This window comes from Poecilia mexicana, unplaced genomic scaffold (assembly GCF_051168715.1).
Source record: "Poecilia mexicana isolate PSO_F unplaced genomic scaffold, ASM5116871v1 scaffold_11, whole genome shotgun sequence".
Lineage (NCBI taxonomy): Eukaryota > Metazoa > Chordata > Actinopteri > Cyprinodontiformes > Poeciliidae > Poecilia > Poecilia mexicana.
Window position 1 is genome coordinate 18,241,856 of NW_028263380.1, and position 24,791 is coordinate 18,266,646.

At 38.1% G+C, this 24,791-nt stretch overlaps 1 protein-coding gene across 7 annotated transcripts in view; it reads left to right on the forward strand.

Annotated features, from left to right (window-relative positions):
• The first annotated feature begins 2,945 nt into the window (after positions 1–2,945).
• The window catches only part of rbms3 (RNA binding motif, single stranded interacting protein), a 321,058-nt gene continuing 299,212 nt past the window's right edge, over positions 2,946–24,791 (forward strand). For 2 of the 7 annotated variants that reach the window (XM_088010351.1, XM_088010354.1), the window contains exons 1-2: positions 2,954–3,284; positions 6,064–6,243. In XM_088010351.1, coding sequence (XP_087866477.1) covers positions 6,070–6,243 — 174 coding nt within the window. In that variant the 5' untranslated portion in view covers positions 2,954–3,284; positions 6,064–6,069. Of the gene's footprint in view, positions 3,285–3,334; positions 3,939–4,540; positions 4,653–6,063; positions 6,244–24,791 lie in introns of those variants that run through there. The other 5 variants (XM_088010349.1, XM_088010352.1, XM_088010348.1 and 2 more) reach the window with 5 other exon arrangements.

The window sequence follows — 24,791 nt, forward strand, 5'->3', positions numbered from 1 at the left end:
CTGCCCTGATGTCCAAAAGCATTTAGGTATGATAGAGTGGTAAAGTGCAAAATTGGGACAAAAAGCACCAAAAAGGTTTATAATAATCAACATCAAACTGTTGAACAGTTTGCAAGAACGGCTCTGTTACTCTTACTCTTGATTTAAAGTCTCAAAGTGCCCCCTAGTGGGCGTTTCCTGTCTCTACCCTGTGCTCGAGGCCTGGTGGACGTCTGACCTCACAATAAGGTCTTTTAAGTTCACCGTGCTAATTAAGAGGCCATTTTCATGCTGGTATTACAGGTTAACACTCAGTGCCTAACACAGTTTGAGTGCATTAGTTGTTCTTTGTGCCGTAACAAACAGCTAAGGGTCTGTGTGGGCAAACTGACTTCACAAATAACAAAACGCTCCAAAATCACATTTATTAGCTGCTGCTATGCACGCCAGAGTTAAATTAGGTGGTAAAACTCATACTAAGGTAAAACTAAATAAACAAAATAAAAAATTCCTAGTGGAAGTCTTATTTTAGTTCAGAAAATGCTTTGGGGAATTTAAAGTCTGTTCCCATATTTGAGGCCACAGTGAAGCCATAAATACCTACACAGGACTGCAATGCTAAATGCAAAGTGGATTTGCCATATTCCATTTGGAAAACTGTACTTCAAGCCACGCGGAGCACAAAGAAAGAGTTGGACAGCCCGGGCGAAGCAGCCTGATGAGACAGCGTGTCGCCCCATCTTTCCATAACTCCTTCCCACAACACAACCTGGCACCTTGTTCCACTGGCTGGCCCTGAAGGAAAACAATTACCAGGGAGGCGGAACAACAATAACCAGAAAACATCTGCTGGTGCCGGCGGGGCCCCGTCAGCGTGCCTGATTGTTTGTCCCTGCTGGCTTACACAGAGGACACATGCCTGTCTGGATATGGCTGAAGGGGCCTGAGTCTCCCTGCTTTAACCGGCAGCCTGTCCGCCTGCCGGTGCACCTGCCTCTCCCGCTGCTGGTCTGCCTGCTCTGGCAGCAGCGGCTCTGTCAGAACAGACGAGGATCGGCCTGTTGGAGCAGTTGTTCGTTTGGGTGAGGTCCCTCCTGCTTGGACGAGACGACGCATCAGAATGCTTTCCGCTCTAAGACGAGGCACACAAAGACAATGGAGATGACCAAATGGACCAGCATCCTTATGATACTGTCATCGTGTTATATCTCAGAACAACAGATGGGAATGCTCCATGTTTGGGGTAAACAAAGAGCCAAGTCAGATTATCAAGCAAGGAACAGAGAGCGGTAAATGATCCATTCACCATAAATAAAGGTGGAAACATGAAATAAAACACCAGTATCTCAACTTAAATCTTTAGTCTGCCTTTAAAAAGTACTATCAAGCAGGATTTGTCAGACATACTCTCGACTCTGAGCGTTTAATGAGTTTATGTTGCCACCTGGTGGCCATTACTAAACCCCACTATAAATATCCCACCAGTAAGAACAATAGAAAGCTGCTCCTTATTATTATTTTTTGTTTGTTTGTTTTTGCCAAACATATGCTACGTCTTTTTAAAGTTAAATAAATGCTTTCTTTTTATTCTTGCATCGTCTCGTATCCACCATTTGTCTCCATAAAAACAGGTGGTATTACTGCATTTGTTTTTAGAGGGTGAGAAGGAAAAAAAGTAAACAATTTCTAGTCATTAGTGGATGAACGACATGTCAGTGATTTAAAAAGCAGGAAGTAGACACGATGTACTTTGCAGAACAGCATAACATTAGGAATGTTTTCCTCATTAAATTTTAAAACCAACAACTTTAACTAAAGGAAAGAGTTACATCACTTTAGGCAAGATCATGTTATTGTTGTATTGACCTTTTTTTTCCTTCTTACTTCTGGTTTTACAATGAACAGCAGCATTCGATGAATGCTGCTGTTCATTGTAAAAGTAAAAAAAAAGACTTTTTTACAATTTCTCACATTAAAACCACAACTTCATTGAACCCCATAGGTAAGTAGTGCATAACAGAGAAGCTGAAGGAAAATGATACATACCTTTCAACATTTTTCACAAGTAAAAACTTTAAGTGTGACTTGTATTTGTATTCAGTTCAATTCAGTCCAATCCGCCTAAAAAAACAGAGCACCAGCCACATCCGGAAGATATGATAAAAATCTCTGTTTAAACCATTTTCTGAAAATGAAAAATGTAAGAAACATCAGATAACCTTCAGATATTTAAAGCTCAGGTGGAAAAAAAAATCTGCTGATAAATGTTAGTCGTGTCCTACACAAATATGGCCTCAATGGCACAAAGATACAACAAACATGTGGATAAGAGTGCTCTGGGCAGATAAAATCACAATGCATCTTTTTAGCTAACCAACAAAAAGTCAAAATTTGGTGGCGGCAGCACCTTGACGTGAGAAGGAAGGGACATAAAAGCAGCTCAGAGTTAAAAGAAAGATGGATTTTGCTTAGTACAAGGTAATCCTGGAGGACAATCTGATGAAGTCTGACATTGGTTGACCATCAAGTAGGATGTAAGTGTAAAGAAACAGCTACAATTGGATCAAACAATATTCACTCAAGTCCACACCTGAAACACAGGCATTTCTTTATGTTTACAGAAACCAAACCAACCCTCTTGGTTGAATAACATTTGTAATTTAAATCTTCCAAGGGTATGAATAACTGGATTAACTTTGTACCTGCGCTGTCCTGAGCTTCACCTCAAGCCCCTCCCACTGCCCGGAGCTTTCGCTACCTTTAATCACAAGAACTACAACAGGAAACAATAAAAATACTCGCGCAGAAAGCCGAAAAACACACGAGATTTTGCACTTTTATTTGACGCAAAAAAAAAGAGGGAATAAAAAGTGTTGTAACGCAAACTCATTAAAGACGTGCTCGCTCTGATGGTGGATATTCCAGAGAGCCCCTGAACGCAGCATGCTCGACACCAGCTCGGTGTAACCGGGGAGAAGGAGGGATTGTTTAGTGACAGCTTTCGGGGACACGCCCGCCGTGACAGCGGCGGCAGCGGCGTCGACTTGTGCGGCTCTGACAACTCCCTCCGCTACAAATAACCCCCCCTTCCCGAAGCATAGCCCATTAAAGCCTCCCGGCCCGGCTCTTTTTGACGGAATAACTTCTCACACAACTTAATGAAGTGCTCGCTCATTGTTGTGCCCAGGACTGCTACTGTGGCTTTCCGCGTCAGAGCAACAACAGAGATGTAAACGCCAAATTGCACTACCGCATCTTCCTCTTCATATGCTTCTGACATAACGAGGAGCCGAGAAGTGACAGAGGTATTTTTGGGCGTTCTTTTTGGTGACTTGTTTATGTTGCTGTGCCTTTTGGAGCCATTGTAATAAAACAGAGCTGCGCTTAAAAGCAGCGGCAATGATTTTCATAAAGTCGGTGCAACCTTAGCACCCACATCGAGTCTTCCTTAAATGTCTCGCACTGGGCCTCACCTTTTAAAGACCTAGCAAATGTCCATGTTTTTTATAGGTCACAAAACTTTAAAAGCAGGTCTTTCTGCGTGGCTTTCTACCATTTCTATTTCTACCCCTCTGTAAATTAGCTCATCGCACGTATTGCCTGGCAAGCGCTGATTAAAATGTCCAACAGGTGCGTTAACCTGCGCTGACATAAAGGTTCTCAAGGTGCCGCAATGTTAAAACAGTAAGTTAAAACTCATTTGAGGCCTGTATTTATGAGTCTAAACTGACCTTTTTAGCTAATTAATTGCTCCAGAATGCAGACTGAAGTTTTTTTTTTTTCTTATTTTATCCGGAAAATTTGACCTGAGTATATTTTATAGACCGCTGCTAAAACTTAGAGTTAAATTATAACTAAGCGAATAAAGCTATTTTACTTTTTTATTTAAGAATATGATGTTCCATCTGTGCTGGGACGTTTTGCATTCAACTCTTCAGCTCTAATGCACACATCTTTTGGTAAGGAGTTTCTTAAACATGCTTATCTTTGCTCAAAATGCAGTTTATGCTTCCTGAAGCGATAGTGTGGCATCACATTTAATGCTGCAGCTGCAGCATTGTGCCTTCGAGCTAGTAGTGAATCATTTGGTGCCATGAGTTGAACCTTCTTTTAGGGTAGCGGAGTTAAAAATGAAGCTAATCTAAAAGTGCAATTAGTTGCAGTCCCCTGACTGTCCACTAGAGGCTGATTAAGTGAAGTAAGCCAGTTCTCATGGGTAGCAGTTTGGAGATTTTCTTGATAAAAACATCAAAGGATTCTCGTGCTTCTACTGCAGCCTTGCATCTATTAAGGGCTTGACAAATTAGTAATCTGATCTATGACAAAACATCTACTTCAATTCTGATTGGCTGCTGCAAGAGGACAGAGCAGTTAAGATGGATTTATACAGGACAACATCCATACTAGCTGTTTCCACCCCAAGACAATTAATAGTACACATTTGCACACATTTGTGTGGTGATGTGAATGCTGTTTTTGGACTATTTAACTACTAATAAAAACGAAAGAACATTGCCTAACATTTTTCCTTAATCATGTCAGTTTTATTATTCCCTCTCAGACCTGTCAGCTGCAGCCCTTTGTGCTGATTCGTTTCCCTTGCGGCTGGACGAGACATGAATGGGTTTATTCTGCAACAGACCCTAAAGTAAAGTGAAAACATTTTATGTGCGGTGAGTCTTGCGCCGTTCAAGACCAAAGGTGGATTGTAATGCGTTGGATTTATTACTTTTAAAACGTACTTCTAAAAGTAGTTTAACAGGACCGTACCTCATAATACGACAGTTCTAATTAAAAATAAACATTTTGCAAATTAAAATGAATTTATTTTAGTTACTCCTCTTACCTTTGTTATTATATTAGGTAAAAACAAGCATGTTTGAACCAACATGCACAGAAGGAAATAAACATCAACTTAAATTATGGTACTGATTTGAAAAAATTTATGTGGTGAAAGTTTGTTTCTTGCAATCTAATTTATCTTGTAAGAATGTTATTTATTGTATTATTTAAAAAAATGCCAGATTTTGTTCATTTCATAATTTTGTGTCAAATTATATCTCTTCAAAAAACTAAACCAAGCAAGTCTTTTCATCAAATAGATTTCTTCCTTGTTTACATTTTTTTTTAGATAGCTATTTTTGTAATTCTGCACTCAAGTCAGAAACTTTATTCTCACTCGAGTGCAGTTTTTAGCTACTCGCCACACTTCGGTTCAAGACTTATTATTGCAGAGTTATTATAGAACATTATCCTCTCTCATTCTGAAGATGAAGAATATGGCACAACAAACCTACCAGAACATGACCACAAATCTGACCTTTGTTGAAGAGTGCCAAGACGTTTGTAGGTTTGCCACAAGCTGCTTCAGACTTTATGCTTCCATGCAAAACACTATTTGCTAGCACTTCACATCAACACGCCATCTTTACTTTGAAAGATGGTCATGGCACAATCATGCTGTGGGGATGTTTTTCTTCAGCAGGCCCCAAAGTATTTTGCAAAGGATGGTCTAAATTTCCAGTCTGTAGATGTGCAGAGAAACGTTTAACTTGAAGAGCTGCTGCTCTATTCATCTCTCCCCTTCACCTCACGACTGTTACTCAGGATACATCTTAGGTGTGAAACGAGGTGACCTCTCTCATTTAGGCAAAGGCTCTGCCTTTACTCTCAGGACAAATATCTTTCTGTATCCTGACTGTGAGTGCCACTTTCTTTTCTGCTCTCTTCGTCTTTTCTGATCCCGTTTAAAATTCATGGAAAATATGAATGTGTTGTGCTCTCTAACGATGATGGCCACAACCCTTTATACGAGCACGTTGTCCTTGTTTTCATGCGGAATCTTTCCGAATGCGTCACCCCTTTCTTTGAGTTCTAGCACGGTAAAGGTCAATGAAATGTTTAGTTACTCGGAATAAACAAGCACGAAAGTGGACTAATTTATCCAATCATTGCAACTCGTATACAATTTATAGTTCTTAATAGGAAATGAAAAGTTCTGCTAGAATTCTGGAATAGTGAACAATCTTGTTCGCCTCTTTCATCTGCATGTCTGTAGCATGTCATCTTTTATTGTTTATGCAGAGGAAGATGGAGGTCCAAAGTGGCGTTCAGGAGCCAGAGCCCTGCCCACTGGACTCTCCTCAGTCGGTGGCCAGTCAGCAGAATGAAGCGAAAGACGGACAGATGGATACGAGTGGCCGGACGTCCGCTGACGACCAAAGCAAGGACACACACCCGGCAAGCCAGAGAGATGACAAAAAAGTAAGTTTACGACTCCCCCACCTATGCACATCTGCTGGGCCCTGTGCTGCGTCTGGGTGTGTACGTGCATGCGTGTTGAGTGATTACATCCTGTCTGTCCTCCGCATCCCCACTGACCCATTCAGCATGTTATCTCCTGGAGTGCTGAAAGGCGAAGCTGCAATGAGAGTGGTGTGTTTTGTAGTTTTAAGCGATGTCGAGCATTTTGTGCGAGAGTTACCAAGTGCTGGGAGGACCTGCTTGCACACTGCTGCTGTTACAAGAAAAGTGAAACTGTCGCTCTAGTGGCTCAGCGGTTTCAAAGGAAGTAGGTAATGTGTTTTTATGTTGCTATAAGAACCAATCGGAGCAAACTCAGAACCACAGCCACAGCATGCATCTTTTAAATTGCTTACTTTTACATGCAGACCGAAGTGGCTTTTACAGTTGCCACATGCGAGCACTGACTCACATTCTTAGACGTATCAAGGCTCTGCCATCTTGGAGCCCTCGGCACATCCGAGAGTGACAGTGAAATCCTTGCTGGCTGTGCTCCATCTCAAGGGCATCAATCATGCTTGCCTGGCAAGAGCCAGAACCTCTTTCCGTCAATCAGCCCAAGAGGCTCTGTACGCCTCGGAGCAGAGAAGAGACTGAGGCAGCATAAACACAACAGATGTATGAAAACATTCTTGAAGGCTGGACTGAATGCGTACCAGCGGCTCTGATTGGAAGGCTTGTCATGACTTGCATTCTTTCTGAATCTTTTAGCAGTAATCTGTTTTTTTTTTATTTATATATATATATATATATATATATATATATATATATATATATATATATATATATGTGTAGAAAAGTGTTTAAGAGCTGCAACCTTCATACTGTTGAAGAAACTTTTGGTCTCAGACATTCTCTGGCTTCCCATTCAAAGGACTAAATCATAAGAAAAGTTATATACATGCATACCAGTTATACAACAAATTATGCATTATATTAAATTCTTTTTCTCAGATCCTTCCTTCTGTATTTTCTACCATTAAAGTCTCTTCAATAGGTTGTATCATAAAGGGAAGAGAATTGAATCCTCAACTTTGTAAATACATTTTTTTTCTTTCAGTGCTTATTGCTTGTTGGTTTGAAAGACTCATAGTTTCACTTTTTAAAAAAAAAAGTGACTCTTTGTGTCTGTGTGTGTTCAATGCCAATGCATCCAAACCCAAGAGTGAAGAAGTAAACGATGAAAGCTGTGGTGATTGTTCCAGTAGGAGGTTTTGTGCTTCATCCTGGGTATTTTTCCTTTGGCTGCTGGTGCTGCATTGTGAAGCAATGAGACATAAAGGTGTTGGCCTTTGAAATTTAAGAGTTCCTAACAAGCTCAAGTGGTTCTGCCTCTGTCGTTAAATCCATTTCTGGCTGCGTGAAGCAAAGTGGTAGGGGTGCTTTCTCTCTCTCTTTGTTTATTTACTCATTTTTTTTGTTCTTTTTCTATCTTTGTTGTTAATTAGCAATGCAGCACTTCCTCTAAAGGTTGCCCTGGGAATGCGCTTCCCTCTGTCACTGCCAGGCCAACTGGTTGGCAAGCTGGCTGCTGCCTAATTCATTTCTGTTTTTAGTGTGTTAATTTATCAAGGCATCACCAGTGGAAGTGGATCACTGCTCTTATTGCACTGAAATGTTACCAGCATCTCGTCTGTTTTGCCGTGCATCAGTAATGCATCGTAAAAAATGAGAACAGTTTGACCTGTGGTGGTACAAGGCCGTCCTGTGCTCACTCAGCTGTTGTGTAAAGGTTAGGAAAGTCATCCGGGAAAAGTTAATTTGCTCGTTTAAACCCCCAGGCTGGCTCCTGTGTCTGGTTTACCCAGGGGTAAGAGAAATGAAGTCAAGGCTCAGAATTCATTTTACTCTCAGATATGTGCTGATGAAGTACTCTTCAGTGAGCAGTTAATCAGCTGATGCTCATCGCTATGATGTCTGCTTACAGTAGAAGTCGGGGGGCTGTGCCTGGGCTTCAGCAGTTTTTGAACCAAGTTGGTGTTTTAAAAAAAAATCATATCAGTGACAGTATTGCCGCCCTAATTTCGAATCCACACATTTGAAACCATTCAATCGATTGTGTAGAAAAGTTAGATTAGTTCTTTTTTTCCCCCTCACTTATTAAAGAATTAGTATAAGGCAAATATGGCAACTTTAATTCCTTTTGGCAATGATCCTGCAATCTTAACATAGCTTTGCATCTGAGGTTTTTTCCATATTTTTGGCAGAAACATTTAGGCTCCATTAAGCTGGAGATGGAATGTTAATGCACAGCTATTTTTCTAATTGCAACCTACTCTGAGCCGAAACCACTAAGAAGAGTTGTGCTGTTTGTACAGCTATGCTATTGTATTGCTCTTTATTTTCTTACAATCTTATCTTTTCCTACCTTAAAAATTCTTGCAATCACTGTGTCAATAGACCAGTTTGATAAAATTATTGGTCCTGTACCATTGTAGTTATGATTGTTAATTGGGGATCCACCAGTGTGAACATTTTGGCCGATATTTAATATTAATCATACTATTACAGCCCATAACTGATATTTACTGTATTTATTGTAAATCTCAGTCCGCTTTGAAAAAACAGTCATGCAGCTGAGATTGCGTCTTTGCATTAAGAAATGTTTGTGTTTATAACACAAACATAAATAGCGACAAGATGAAAATAAACATCCAATTTTCATATCAGACTAGTTTTACGTTTATTATGTTAGAAATGACTACAATAAGCTGATGCCAATGCTGCTGTACTGTGCAGTTCTGATTTTAATGGATACTACTTTCATTCACCTGTCATGTATTGTGCCCAAATATTTTATTTCATTTTTTTTTTTTTTATCATGTTGGTCCGAGAAGCAGTTTTAAACTTCCATAGAGTTGAATAGTGACTGAAAAGCTAAATTCTCTAGTATTCCCCATTTAAAAAAAATAATATTTCAAGAAACAATTTCTTTAACTAAATATCCAAAAAGGTGAAATGCGTCCACACATCTCCCCAAAGCTGCAGGTGAGTGACATCAGCTTACAGATAAATGAACGACAGATATTGGGAGTTGCGTTCAATTGGTGATTTCCATGGTGATTGACCTTAAAATGCCTTAATTGGGACCCAGATTCAAAATGTGGAACAAGGTCATGATAGTTCCACTATAATAACCCAAATGAGTTAAATTGTTCTTAATTGATCCATTTTAGTTGTGCTTGCCTCAGTGTTTTATGGAAAATACCTTAAAGGATCAGGTTAACTTGCCCTTTCAAGAACGAAGCTTTGTGAAGATGACCCTGCTTTTAACCCCAACAGGATCTCTGCCACTTCTGACCCCGACCTCGCGCTGATCCATGACACCCGCTGGAGTGCGGTACATAACCTTTACACCAACCCGAGGGAGTGCTTCATGCGTGTGCCTCATCATGATGACATGAGCCTCTGTGCTTATTATTTTGCAATTAGCTTTGCTCAAATCTCCCAACATCAGCCAACCCCCAATGTTGATGAGCTGCACTGCTGATTTGAAGTGTTGCAGTAATTGGTGTTATAGCGGCCCAGTGACCTTTAACTCATTAACTTCACTGAAAGCAGAAATAAGTCAGCGAGGAAAAAGCCTGTGGCTGCATGTAGGAGTTGGCTTGCTGATCCTGCAGTTTTTATAATTATTCGCTGCAGTTCCCTATGAAGAATGTCTTTGTGAGCGTGTTGATGTTGGTGCTTGGATGCACTGTGTTGCTGCAGATGGCTCATTTTTATCTCTCATATGCATGTAAAACAGAATCATCTTTTTTCTCATGGTGGTAAATTGTGTTTTCTGTCCATTAGAAATGAATCACTGAGGACTGAGCCTTTACGCATGCAGCGAAATAGGGGGACTAGTGATTACTGTGGTTATATTTGATTACATAAACGAGAAACATTAAAAAACAGAGAGAGATTATATTGAATTGCTTTGACTATGTGTGGATCTTCAAATGAGTGATCAGAAAACGTAGCTGAATAAAAGTTATTAACCAGTTAAATCAACTGATGTCAGGCTGAATCGATTATAGGGAACTTTGCTGACTCTGCGGTGTCTTGTTGTCCAGATGGTCTTGAATATTTTCTTAACAGCGATATGCTCACCATGATTTTTAAGGCAAGTGTAAAAGCAGATGGTTTCTCACCCTGCTTAGCAATATGGCATCAGCTGCACTGTGGCAGTTTTAGCTCTGATTCACCACAGTTCAATATGTAGCCCATAAAGTCTGAACCTTGTCAGCAGTTTGACCTTTTAAATTTCTTATCCAACTTCCCTACTTAGGATCTTTCAGAAATAATCTGCATGTGCACGAATATAATAAAGATCTCGTTTAAAAAAAATACTAAAAAATTGTCACTGTTTAAAACCAAGACCTGGTCTTGTATGATAATGCAATGATTTGACAAAAATATTGCCCCTTTTTGTCCTACACTTTGCAGATTACCTTTGTGGTAGCTGGCAGGGCCCAGATAATTAACTTTTGTCATTTCTCCTCCCACACTTTGCTTTTGAAGTTGTAGCCGCACGACCGTCTGGCTGCAGGAGCTCAAATAGCATCCCAGCATCCCATCGATTTCAGCCTCCATCTCCGGATATCAGTGCCTTGAAGGAGCAGTCCCAGTCTGCCTCAACTCTCCACAGGTTGATCATTACACCAATATACCTGATCGACAAGTGTCCAGTTGGTTATTAAATTGGAAAAATAAAAACACCCTGTGGACATGTCGGTGACTAATTTTATTGTATATTATATGTAAAGTCCTGGGTCTGTCTCTCCAAGAACTCTAAAATCGGTACTGAAGACACGAAAATGCATAATCAGTGCATGGGGGAAAAATTTGTTTTTTTTTTTTTTTTTACATAAACATGAAGACCAGACTGAAGTTTTCTTAAGAAGAAAAGTCCAAATTGATTTTGACATTATAAGACGTTTCTACAAAATGTTGCTCTGTGGTAAGACCAACAATGCATCTAGCAAAAGCAACATAAAAACATATGCAACACAAAACCTCATCTGAAACTTTGACTTTCTAAGTTTGGGAAAATGCATGTATTAGATTAATTCATTGCATATTGCAAAACGTAGTGCTTAGTAGGTCGTCTTCTTATTGTGGGCTGGAGGATTTGCAAGATACAAAGGAAAGTGAAAGTGAATTTAAAGCTATTTTGATATGAAGGCTGAACAGTAAAATGAAGTCGTCTTGCTCTCCAGACCCAGGAGAGCCATGGTCTGGAAATTAACTACATTTTCTTATGAAAATATTATTTCATAAATAAAATAAATGCTACATATTCCTATCAGAGGCAGTTAATGTTTTGTCTTGAGTGTTGAGAGCAGGGTGTAATTGGGTTAACTCCTTGTTTGGTGACCAAGGTCAAGTCTTAGTGTGAGATCTTATGTATTAGGGACAGACGATCATTAGGGAGGACGTGGAGCAGAACGAACAATTTATGTCACTCCAATTCTGAATATTATGTGCTCTAAACATAAGCTGGCCAGAGACCAATGTTGAAATGCAGCTTTATGTTTTGCATGTAAAAACGATTCCTTTGCAGAAAAAACCCCATACAGAATTCAGCTCTGATGCAGACGGTGAAGAATGCTAATTAGCTATTTGTGGAGACTACTTTTTTTCCCCCAGCTATTTTAGTCTGCTTTCCCTTTAATCTGACACACTAAAGTACAGGTGGTGATCAGACTCTTCAAATGTCTTTTATCAGCAGTTCTATTTTTTCCCCTCATACAGCACATTTACACTACTTCTGTTCAGAGCACACACTTTCAACATAAACATGGACAACACAGAGACCCTCACATACTAACTCGAGCAGATCTACAGTGTCATAGCATCAGCAGATCACGGGACCCTTATTAGCTGCTGTCACAGAACATTTATGCCTCGTCTGTTTCTGAGAGCTGTCATGAGCAAAAGGTTGCTCTTTGCTACAAAGTGGCCACCCGACTGGGTTTTTTTTTTTTTTTTTTTAACTTCGTTCTAATGGAGAGCAGTGGCTTGGGTCATCGCTATCTGTGGCTAGGTATAAAGAAGGGTGATTTCTGTCTGAAAATAGCCCCACTGTCAGCTCGCCTTAGTTGCCGCGGCTGCTGAGAGAATCAGTTAAGTGGATCAGCACTCACTGGAGAGTCTGAGTTTGTGGCAAGACACGGTGCTTTGATGGGATCAACAGCTGCCCCTAATCTCTTCTCAGTACAAATGACCCGAAAGTTACTGGCCACTGCCTGACTCTAGCATCAGATTCAGCCGATTGTCAGTTTTTAAACACATGTCAATCTTTTCTGTTCTTGGTTAGTGTTTTTGTTAGATGTAATACTTGAGATCCATGGATTTAAGTGACTCTTTGACCTGTGTATTTTTTTTTTTTTTGCCGTCGTACGTTACTGGGATCTTGTGTGATGTACTAACATACAGCAGTGTGCATTTGTGAGGAGTAGATGTAATCCATGTTTTCATTCTTTCTTTTTTCTTTTTACAAATTAAAATTTAGTCGTCAAATTTGCCTTTCACTGCAATTAGAGCTGCAAGTAATTTGGAGTATAGTTTTACCAGCTGTATAGAGCCTTATAATTTCCCCATTCTTCTTTCCATTTACATTAACACATTAACATCCTTTCATCTGGGACATTGTAGCTCTAGCTGTTTATTTAGGGTTGTGATGATGCTAGAATTTGCACCTCCAGGCTTTTGCAGCCTCAAACTGATTCCGTGTATTTCCTTATTTTCATGATGGCTTTTCACCGGTGTTTTCTACCAAACCTTTGAGCTACATATCTGCTCATTAATCGATATTGTACAGATTGTTTACAAAGCACTATTGTACAAACTGTACAGATTATTAATTTTCACTGTTCATACTGTACAGAATCTTACATCTTACATTTTATTTTATTTTTTTTTGTCTTTTTATTTTATTTTTTATATTGTAATTTGATCTGTGTGTATGTGAATGCTGCAACTGCACAGTAATTTCCCGGTTGGGATGAATAAAGTACTTCTAACTATCTAACTAACTAACTTACAGAGCAGCTGTAGATTAAATTCCACTCATGTAGAATCTACTAAGCAATTAAGTGACATGTGAGTGCAATTTAAAGTGTTAGATTTTATTTAGGGGTAGTGGAATGAAATGGTAATAACACAAATGTGTGCATCTTTTACGTTTTCGATTGTAGACAAAATAAATCCACGTATCATTTTCTTTTCCCTTTACATTTCTGAACTACTTTGTAATGGTCTATCCCACTAAATCCTGGGTTTGTGGTTGTAATATCACAATATATAAAAAAGCTCCAGGGGTGTAAACATTTTTGCAAGACACATCATGTGTTTAGACAACCATGTGGTGATTAAAAAAAAATTACTCTCTCAAGTACATGGAATGGAGGAACTTCTGAAATATTAAATTAGACATTTATCCCCTTGAGTTAAGACATAAGCTGTATAAATTAAGAAAAAAAGTGGCCATGTTATGAATTTTCTTGGCTCATAATGAAATATTTGTTGGACGTGCATCTTGATTTGTAGGCCAGCAATTTGGCTTGGAAACATAAGCACAAGAATACCCCATTAAGGGGGCCATCTGGAAAAATCCTTTGCTGTGATTAAAAGATAGAGAGAAAAAAAATCATCCTCTTGCATTTTTTAATGAATTGTTCGCCCCATGGATGTTTGTTGGGTGCCTGCCACACCGGAGCTGTGTTAGTGGTTTGTGTGAAGGCTGGAAAGTGTTCCCCATCCTGTTTTTTTTTTTTTTTTTGATGACTTGGCACCAAAGGAAAGGTTAAGGAAGACTTGTGCAGAATTGCCAAATGTGCTACATTAGCAGCAGTCGGTTCTGGTTTTTAAATTCTCCCGAGTTTTATCTATTGCTTGAAAATCTGTTTAATGATATCATCTGTGGAGTCGAGCCAATTCATCATTAGGCAGAATGTTTGACATACACTTTTTGTGTTGAAGATATAAACACAAACTATTGCTATTAAAAATCCCGGAGTCTTACCGGATTATCTTTACAAACTCGGATCGCACGAGGTCTGTTTTTATTACTGCTATGAGTCATTAAAGATGGCATTATTTTGTAGAAGGAAGGTATAAAGGAGATGAACTTTTTTTTACAGTTCATGAGTACATTGCAGAACTTTTGTGTTTCCTCATTTCTGGAAAGAAATCTTCTCGTGATGCACTCTTGGATGGGGATTGCATTCAATCTTTAGGACAAACTGCAATGGTCCAGAAAATAACACTACAAAACAGCAATAGCAGTCTTGAGGTTTAAAATGAGTAAGGGAAAAGACCCTATGAACTCGGAGAGAAAATAGTTTTGAGGGCAATTGTTTTCTTGGACTATCTTCATCAGTAGGTTATTCTTCTATATTACAATTTTGCTTTCCGTACTTCTATAATATTTCCAAAATAATGTTTCAATTTCCGGTAATATTAAGGTATTTCCTCTTTAGTTTTTTTTCCCAGTTAACTAAAATTTTGATAATTCTATGAATTAATTTACTGTTTGGCACTGAGGTGTACACAACTGATTCGGAAGCGTTTACTCACTTTTCTGACAAATTCAGATAAAAAAAAAGAAACCACCATCACTTTTGAAGTGACAAAACTTTGAAAAATCACATTTCACTGAAAGAAAAAAAAAACAATCAAACAAAGCTTCTGTACTTTGTTTGAACTCTTTGTGGTTACAAAAGGTTCTGCCACTTCCTCAGCTTTGCGCCTCGCTCAACTAAAGCTGCACTATATGCAGAAACCAAGGACAGACATGCTCTGACACCATCTGTTGTGCCCTAGTTTTATGAAACATTGTCCATAAAAGCTGTCACTTTAAAATGGTGATTGTCTATGTAAATTTGAGACGTTTACTCTTCAGTGGCTTAACAGACTCAAGAGTTGAACCCTATTGATTATTATTTGTAATGATCTTTATATGAACAATCATAGAGAAGCCTGAAAAAAACTCTCACAGAACTTCACGTAGGTGGGTGTAAGATTGTGAGACCTTGTTTAACTCTGTTTGTATATTTGTTTTTAAGCACTTCTTGCAAAGATTATACTGTTCAGCTCTGTAAAGTAGCACAAGTATAACAAGCTGGTGTTTCTGGTAAATTCACTCGGCTATCAGCTTTGATGGCCAACCTTGAGTTGGCCGCTTGACGAACAGACCACTTGGAGTCTTAAAGCACAGATTTTTAGGCTTGTACCCGTTTAAGAAAATTCCCTTTGGCACTTTGGTATTATTAAATCCACTGGAATGGCATCACGTAAAATATTTGGCAAATTTACCTCAGAAATGGTCACAAGGAAAGGAGCCACAGCCAAATACCTCCAACGAATAAGGCAAGTCCTGAGAAGCCAGCTCAATGGCTCAATATATATATAAAGTGCCTGCATCCATCTAATGTTAGCAGAAGAAGTTTCAAAATTTTTTCCAGTCAAATCTCAAATATTTGAGGATAAATCTAAGTCAAGTCTCTAGTGACTGAAATAAACAAATTTAATGAAATTACATGACATCGAGTGGACCTGAAACCCAGCATCGCCATAATTTAAGATTGTAAACCTGGACTGTTTCTTCTTAGGTCTAAAGTACAACATGAACATTTAACACTTATCTCTAAATATTTTAATGTTTAACAGCTATCTTTTAATCTTTTAGCATTTAATATCCCATCAAAAACTACTAGAAGTTAAACCCTGATAAAATTGGGTTCTGAATAAAACAAAATGCCTTTTTGTCTTGATCAAGTGAACATCTATTTATCCCTATGTTAAAATTGTTAACTCCTTCAATATATATTGTATTAAATATGATTTGGAGGGTTTTTTCTTACGATGGCTACCACAATGGGATTAAAGTGTTTGACTTGAGTTGACTTGGAAAAATGCAAAGCTCATACTTTAATGATGTGACCTACCATAACCCAGAAATACACTGAGCTTCATGCAGCTGGAGAAAAATTTAGTTACTCCAGCGCTTTATCTGACCTCCTGTGAAAAGGGCATCAAGACTGAAAAACTGTATGTTGAAAATTTTTTGTTTGAAACCACAACTTTTTTTATTTACAACCTTATTGCACCTTGGAAATGACATTAGGCATAGTCAGAAAGTGCAAAATACAGTAAAAAAAAAAAAAAGAAGAAACTAATAGTACTGACCTTTAAACTGGCTTTGGGAAATGAAATGCCAGACAAGAATAACCTATTGGACTGGGCTTTGTCTCAACTCCATCATAAATATATTATTGCGTTTAAATCTTTTAGCAAATCTTATTTCAGTGCAAACACACAGGTCAGCAGTCTGCTCTGTGCTGCTGTGTAAATGAAATGGTAATAAAGGGTTTCATCACCGCTACTAATTACTGAATGACAGTTTTCACACCAGCCTTTAAGTCTGCATGTGCATGTGAGCATGGCTGTGTGTGATGGGCCTAATTAAGTAAACTCCCATTACACTTAAAAGTGCATTACTGCGGCTCTGTTGTAAAGGCTATAATTAGAGTGCTGGGGAGAGTGAGCTGTAATTAAGTTATTTCTCAAGTATTATTAGTCCACTTGTTCTCTGAGCTATTTGGATTGATAAGGATAGAATACATATTTGGCCGTGTGCCAGAGCTTTGTTAACTTTATAGTTATTAAAGCAAAAGAGCCATTACACACCGCAAGATTTAAGTGCCGGCATCATCTCGTTCGCTTAAGAAATTGTGGCTGATGAAATTAACGCATCACAATAAATTTGTAGATTTGCAAAGTAGTTGGAGGAAAAAGCAAGTGGCAACATGAATACAAACATTTGCAGGCATTTTCATACTTGCATCAATTGATGTTGGCAGTAGGAGTATTCTGGTCTACAGATTATTTGACTTAACCGACTATTTAGTCCCAAAAACATCATTTCCCAGTAACTGACTGAATTTGATCTATTAAAATACACCCATGCTGGCTAATTGTGCATGCTTCAGCCACATTTCACTCACTTTTTGCTTTATACAGTTTATTAAAGCAAAAAACAAAAAACACTGATTAAAAACATACATACACCTACTTAAAGATTGATCTTTTCATAAGGAGATATGTCATTGTCTGCTATAGGAAAGCTCAAAGGCCTGATCTCTTGGTCACAGTTGCTCTGGTTGCACAAATCCCATCGGACGGGGAGTGGATTGAGAGCACAGGTTCTTTTCCAGGAGAGCTGTGGCACATCCTCAGTTTGAACTGTTCTGAATGGGACTATTTTAAACCTAGTGTGCTTTTCTTAGACTGGCTGATAACTCTCTTTGCTGCACAGTTGTTCTCTGTATTCTTGACATCACACCTGCTGCATTTTGTGTACTGGATGGTGGCTAACTGATAAGATGGACATTGAAAGACGAGTACTGTGAAGCCTAGCTCAGATATAAACTCTGTCAGAGAGGGTGTCCTGAACTTTATATCTTAGCAGCAGAGATCTGTGAACAAGCCAATCAAATAACACCTTCATGACATCAAAACCATCCACGACCACTTTATCTTTCACAACAAAATGTGGAAGAATTGCAGGTAGCGACAGGCCTGGGCAGGTATGGGATTCTCACACTATCATTTTGTGTAAACATGTTACAGTTTGGTGTTACCTCAGTGTCTGCATACAAATATGGAACAGAAATGTCTAATGCAGGGCTCAAAATTCACAGCGAGATCGCAGGTGTTGCACATTATACAACCGATTCCCTCAAATCTAGTTTTTATAATGCCGGAAATTTCCAAACACAATTACGGTGATTTGTTACAGCGTTTGGACGTTTGCATCTCAACCTGAACTAAAACAAAGAGCTCTGTCCTGATTTCTGTAAAGGTTCATATCCCTCTGCTGTGCCAGTATGTCCTTTGTTAGCAAAATCAATAGTTGTCAGTTTCAACACATTTAATTATATGGTACTCAAAACACGGATCGCTCGTTAAAATGTAAATTAAACTATGCATCAGCTATAGGGGGGCCTGCTGCTGAAACACACCACAAGAAGAGTTCATTAAGAGATGACAGTCAGTTTCCAACCTTCACCACATTTTCAACTTATAATGAAAAGTTAGCTTGTTAAAACGGACAGTGGTGCAAAAGCAACAAGAAGCCAAATCAATAACTTATTGATTTGTTAAAAAATTAAGATATTGATACACAGACTGAAATAATTTGCACCAACAGCAGCACTTAACAGCTTTATGTGCCATATAAAGCATAATGCATGAAATGTAGAGTAATTTTTGTGAAAAACAGAAATCTTCTGCGCACACACAAATGTTTTTATATATATATTTTTTTCTTTTATGTTTAGATACATGCACACCACAATGGATGGATGGATAAATTTGTTGTTCCACATAAAACGTCGCTCAAAGGATTCTATTATGTCCACAGACGGGATGTTTGTGTCTTGGTATCTGGCAAGCTTGCAATTTTTCTAAGAATCCATCTGCAGCTTCAGTATAACTAAGGATAAATATGATGTAATTATAGGGAAAAACAAATGATCAGAACATGTATAAAAACCATGTAGGGTTTTGCCCTATTTACCATAGAGCCATTTCATAAATTACTAAAGACTGAAATCAATAGCTTTTAGATTTCATTCAGTTCTGCCTTGCTTTAGTAGAGTTTGCCTGCAGCTTTGCCACTGGTTATATGTAAAATAAGTAATCAGGCTTTATTTCATGTGACATTTGAATTTTATTATTAATGTGCATTTCTCCCTCTGGGTTTTGAGAATAGATGACTAAAAGAACAGAGAGGAATTCTGGGGCAACACCTATCAAGGAGTGTAAATGGTGAATCACCCGCAGGTCCTCAATGAGTGACAGGGCAGCACAGAGGTGGCACCTCATTATCTGCCTTATTTAAAGTGTATGGATTTTAGAGAATTTTAGGAGAAGTAGAGATGGAAATATTTATTTTCCCAAGAGGGGCATTTCAGAATGAATGTCATGCCCGGGGTTAGAAAATCTCATTTACAAATTTAACTGGGAGATGTGGCTTTCTTGCACACAGAGGCTCTCATCTGGCAGAACAGTAAAGGTGAAATCCACAGATGTCACATCCAAAGCTATTGTTCGTCCTTCTACAATAAATGATGGACTCTGTTTAGAAGACCTGAGATGTATTTTTCATTTGTACATGCATATAGATTTGCAGAGCAATGTTTTTGTGCATCAGCTGAGATGATAGGCGCACATTTAAAAGTGATGCATCCAGGTAAAATTAAATTGAAATTAATCGCTTCTCGATAACCCTTGCATACTTCACAATGCACAATACACGAATAAGCGAAAATTTGTCTTGAACCCAAATATTGTCAAATAAGAGGAAAATTAGCTCAAAATTGTACAATGTACGCCCATCTTGTGGTGGTAAGGAAGCCTAGCTTAGTTTAATGTTAACCTTCAGCACTTCTGCATTTTCTTCATCATTTCTCTATGCAGGTTCGCTGGCAAATGCAGCTGCGATCTCTTAGTAATGGCACTTATATTAGTAGCTCTTTATGTACAAGTGCATTGTTTCCTTCACAGTCCTTTCAAGTTATTTCAGTTACTTCTGCTCCTTTTTCTCTCTGTTTCTTCAATTTATCTTTCTAATAATATGCTTCATACCACTCTAAATATTTATCTTCTTTAGTTGCAATCTTTTGTAACTTATCCTCCTTGTTGAGTGTGACGGAGACTAATGGACGAAACTGTTCGACTATCAAAAAATTATGTTCTGTAATTTAGTACGGAAACTAAATTTAGGTGTTTTAGTTGATAATGAATGGATAGTTCTTCAGAAGATGGCTTGTAATTGGTCTTTGTACAGCGCATCTAAATGAAATGATTTGAATTTTTTGAAACTGAATAAGCAAAATAACTTGTTTCAGTGATATTGTAACATTTTGAAATGTGCCTGTAAAGCACCTAAATAAGAATTCCCTGTTAAAAAAAGATGCGTCTACAATATTGTAAAGTATTACATGCATGATAGTCAACATCTGCAGGGCACATACTTATGAGGATGCATCGCTACTAAGCAGGAATGCATCCTGCTTCTGTGTATGCCGTTTATGCAGGGAAATGGAAATGACAAACTGCAATTATCTGCAATTTATAGCTCCCCAACAGCTTTGTTTGGATCCAAGCATTCCTCCATCTTATTTTAAGGCATGTTTGTAACGGAATGAAAGGAGTGTTTTGAGAGATGATCACAGCCCCTCTCCCCAGAGAAATCTTAAGGACAAGAGTGAGCCTATTTTCAGCACTGCAGCAATGGAGAGTGGGATTCATTATGACTCACTCAAAGCTGAAACGCTCTGGATGATGTCTGAGTCAGACGAGAGGGCCAGTGTCCGCTGCCATGGTGATGCATAGCCAAATGTAACTAAAGTTGGTTAACAAGAGAGACGGAAATGGAATGAGGGGAGCTTAGAGTGCCTGCGGCTGCTTCTGTTTTAATTACAAAGGTTTCTAGACTAATATGAAGTAAAGTATTACATCACAGTAGCTCTAATTTCAGTTTATTGTATCATAACTTCCAACCTAAGCCAGCAAATTAAGGGAAGATTTTAAAAGCAGTGTTTCTCACATACCGCCACAAGATATGGCAAAAATATTTAACTGGATTGTAAGAAAGCAAACCTGTCCTTTCTATCCTGACTTTTGGTCAAATAAAACACTTTTGAGGGATTTTTACCATGGGCCTTGCTTGTCCAGATTTACATGCTGCCAGAGTTGGTGATGTATATATTTTTTCATATTTAACACTTTTTTTTTTTTACTTTTTAAAATACAATTTCTGATGTAAATAACAGCTTTAGCACAATCCCACTGTCCCCTGTCTCTCACTTCACAATTCTCATTTTCACACACAGTGTGATGGTATTGCGGGCCTGGATGTAGGTTGGGAAAAAAAACTGGTTTGTTGTATGTTTGCAATGTACATGAGTCTAGAAAGAAACTTAAAGGTTTTCTTCCAACTAATTCATGTTCAGCACAAGGCATATAAAGAGGAATAAATAAAATGATCGCTTATCTAAAATTGTGGCGTTTGTACAAATGTAGGTATGTCAAACATTTTTAAATTGCATAATTAAGTGACATTTTTGACAAAACCAAAGCTATAAGTACAGTGAGATGTTTGAGGGGTTTCTTTCCATTGAGATCTGCACAATTAAAACAAACATTTTTGCTTTTAGTATTATTTTTCCTGTGAAATGACATATTGGTTAAGTTTGCTCAGAATATTAGCGAATACACCATCCAATTCTGTAGCATTAGTTTGAAATCAACGTCCCAAGGACTCAATTAAGGGCCGTGCGAATCGGCACATATTAATCCAACTTGCCTAGCTTGGCCCTGGCACATATAAATACGCTCAGTTTGCTGAACATGCTAATGCAGTTTATTTACCATTTCAACATAAATGTCTCCAGTGATTCCTAGCAAAGAACTGTAAATTCTGCAGATGTCTCAAGATTTTCATGACACATTTACAGGGAAAGCTGATTTCCCTTTAACAGCATTCCCATTTCTTTTTTGCGGTTGTGGTAACATATGCAAACAGTTTTCACTCACAGCAAGGAACTGATATGCATAAAGAATATCTTGTCAGTTAAGTATGAGTTCTTGCGTGGAGGTCATTTGTTTCAAAGGAGCTTGTGCGTTGATTTGAGAATTTGTATCACAGCTATGTCTGTTTTACTGCAAAACCTTGCTTTCTATGTATTCTTTAAATATCAGTGTAGCCCAAAATAGGTTTTTGAAGCTTATGAAAAGAAGGGTTTGCAGTGTATGATTTGTAGAAAATGCATAGTATTTCCCTCAGAATAAGTGCAGTGTTTCATCTTCCTTTGTTGCAAAAACAGTTTTTTGCTCATACTATATAGAAAGTCAAAAAACCTTGTCCAACAGGCAATTTTAAAAGAAAATGACTTCTCACACACTTACAAACACCTCTCTCTGATGTGGTTTTCATCCCTGTCAGTGACATTGATATCATCATCTTGTTGGACAAGTGGAGCGTCTCTCTCTTTAACAGAATTTTTATGAGCTGTTCTCTCTGCATTTCATCATGCGGGTTTCTCACACTTCCCAGAGCATGTTCACATTTCAGATGTAGTAAGATTCCTCTTCTAAGAGTGTTATTCAGAGTATATCATGTGCGGGCCCACATTCGGGTGTTTGCTTGCCTCTGTATATGTGTCAACAGGCTTCAGTGGCCTGTTGAACCACTTAAAGGATTCTATTTAACGGGTCAGCCGAGCAATTAATCAAGGGTTTAATTGGAATCCCGAGTGGAGTGACATGATTTATGCAAATAAGGTCATTAATATGCAGGCCTGCATTTGACGCCGAAATTAAAATGGCTCATCCGCTAGTGCAGGCTAGCACTTTCATTACGGTAAATTAGAGTGTGATAATAACTCCAAATGCACATATTTATTTTCTACAGACAGTTTGAATAAGACATGCCCACAGCAAGAAGAATGTGCAAAAGAAGGAAGTTCTCATAAGGGAGACAGTGGGGAGTAGGCAATGCTAATGCTGTTAATTTTACCTCATTAGAAAAACACTGCTATCTGCAGGGCTCCAGTTTTAATTGGATCACCAAGCAATTTAAACCACATTTGGTTCCTAATCACCCCCCCCCCCCCCACACACACAATGTTTTATAAATGATATTGCAGGGGTAGTTTGAAAAGTGCCAAAATCATTTGCTTGGTCAGTACAGGCCATCTTGATACCAGTGTCTTACCTTTCTTGCTGCACTCGGTGACTGTACTCCAGTGGACATGTGAGGGAGATTACTCACCCTCACTAACTGGAATAAAAATGTATCATTGATTACAGTTCTCTAGAAAAATAAAATAAAAAAATCACTGCTACAGATTTTTTTTTAAATTGAGTTTGTGTCAAAAGCTCAACTGTTAAAGTAATGAACAAGTAATATTTAGTTACTTTTATGAGACTGTATTAGTTGCTATAGTTACGGAGTATTTGTTGTAATAAAAATAATATTCTGTATTAGGGATGTAATGTGATGGCATAATTATTTAGTATAATAGTATATAATGCATGTCATTGCCAGAAGAAGTTTATTAAATTAGCACATTTCTTTTCACAACAGAAAGTCTATCTTGAGGTATGTATGTAAAAATTAAATGAACCCAAATCTGTCTGGTTTAAATTAATATATTTTTTGTTATTGTGATTGATTTCATTGTCATTCATCCAGCATTACGATGGTTTCTCATGGACTGGGAATCGAACCAGGGACAGCTACAATGAGAACTCCAGTCTCTGCATATAGTGTCTGCTCTACCACTGAGCCACAATGTCAATATTTCTAAATCCAAAATATTCTGTGAAAATAGAAGTGTGAAAATGTCATATGAAATGGTTTCCTTTTAAATAGTTTCTGAAATCTCTGTGTTTACTCTGACTTCCATTTGTAAACCGATTGTTAATCATGAAAATAGCTATACAAAGGTATTCTGTATTACAGAATTTTGACCTGGTGGTATTTAACTTTAGTACGTTAATCAGGAAAAGATATGATTTTTGAGTTTCCAACTGGCCCAAAACCAGTGAGGGCTGAGCGAAACCAGACACCAGCTGGTTTCTCTGTGCATTTCTAGTTTCATCCCTTGTCCATATAGTTGTCGATCTTGAATGACTATCAAAGGTGAACGCCTGTTGATTAGTTATTTTGCCCACTATAGTTTGAAATGATGTTCAGAACATCATCACTTGGAGACAAATTAAAGTCACAACTGTATGCAGCACAGAACCCTTCAAAGAAGTTAGTATTTATTAGGTTTTTTTTAACAATTTCAATAATAAGACAAATGCATTAACTCCATTAACATTAAATGCTGCATTTGTAGCACTGCTGGTTTTGCTGTTCTATGATACAATTCATGCAAAATGATTGATCATCAGATATGTCTTTGGTTTTAGGCAATAAATCACATTGTCATGGAAATATAAGCCTCTCTGTTTTGCAAGCTAGGAAAAATGAAGGCTTAGTATGTGATTGTCATGTGGGGGTTGTAGCCGCAAGGTTGAATGCAAACAGCCAGTGAATCATTTTCTTCTTGACGCTGGGTGGAAATGGAGAAATGAAACACTCTTACAGAGTTGTTTGTGCTTTGGTTATCATTATCATCCCTGCAGAAGTCATCTGTATATTTCAACAGTTGTTCTCGCAAGGACAGAACTATCTACGCAGACTGATGTCATTAGCTCAAGGATATAGTTTTTAGTTTTCTTAGAATCTATTTATGTAGCCTGATATGCATGGACTTAAACATACAATGCTACATTTCTTGAATCTGTTGTAAATTAGCGATTGCAATTCAATACCAGGTCTTGCGTTTTACAGCATCTGTAGATCGTTTTATTATAAGGGATACTATGCTGAAAAGTATAATCTCACTACATGAAAAACAGATGAAACCACTTGAAGTGAATAATAAGCCCTCAGTATGATG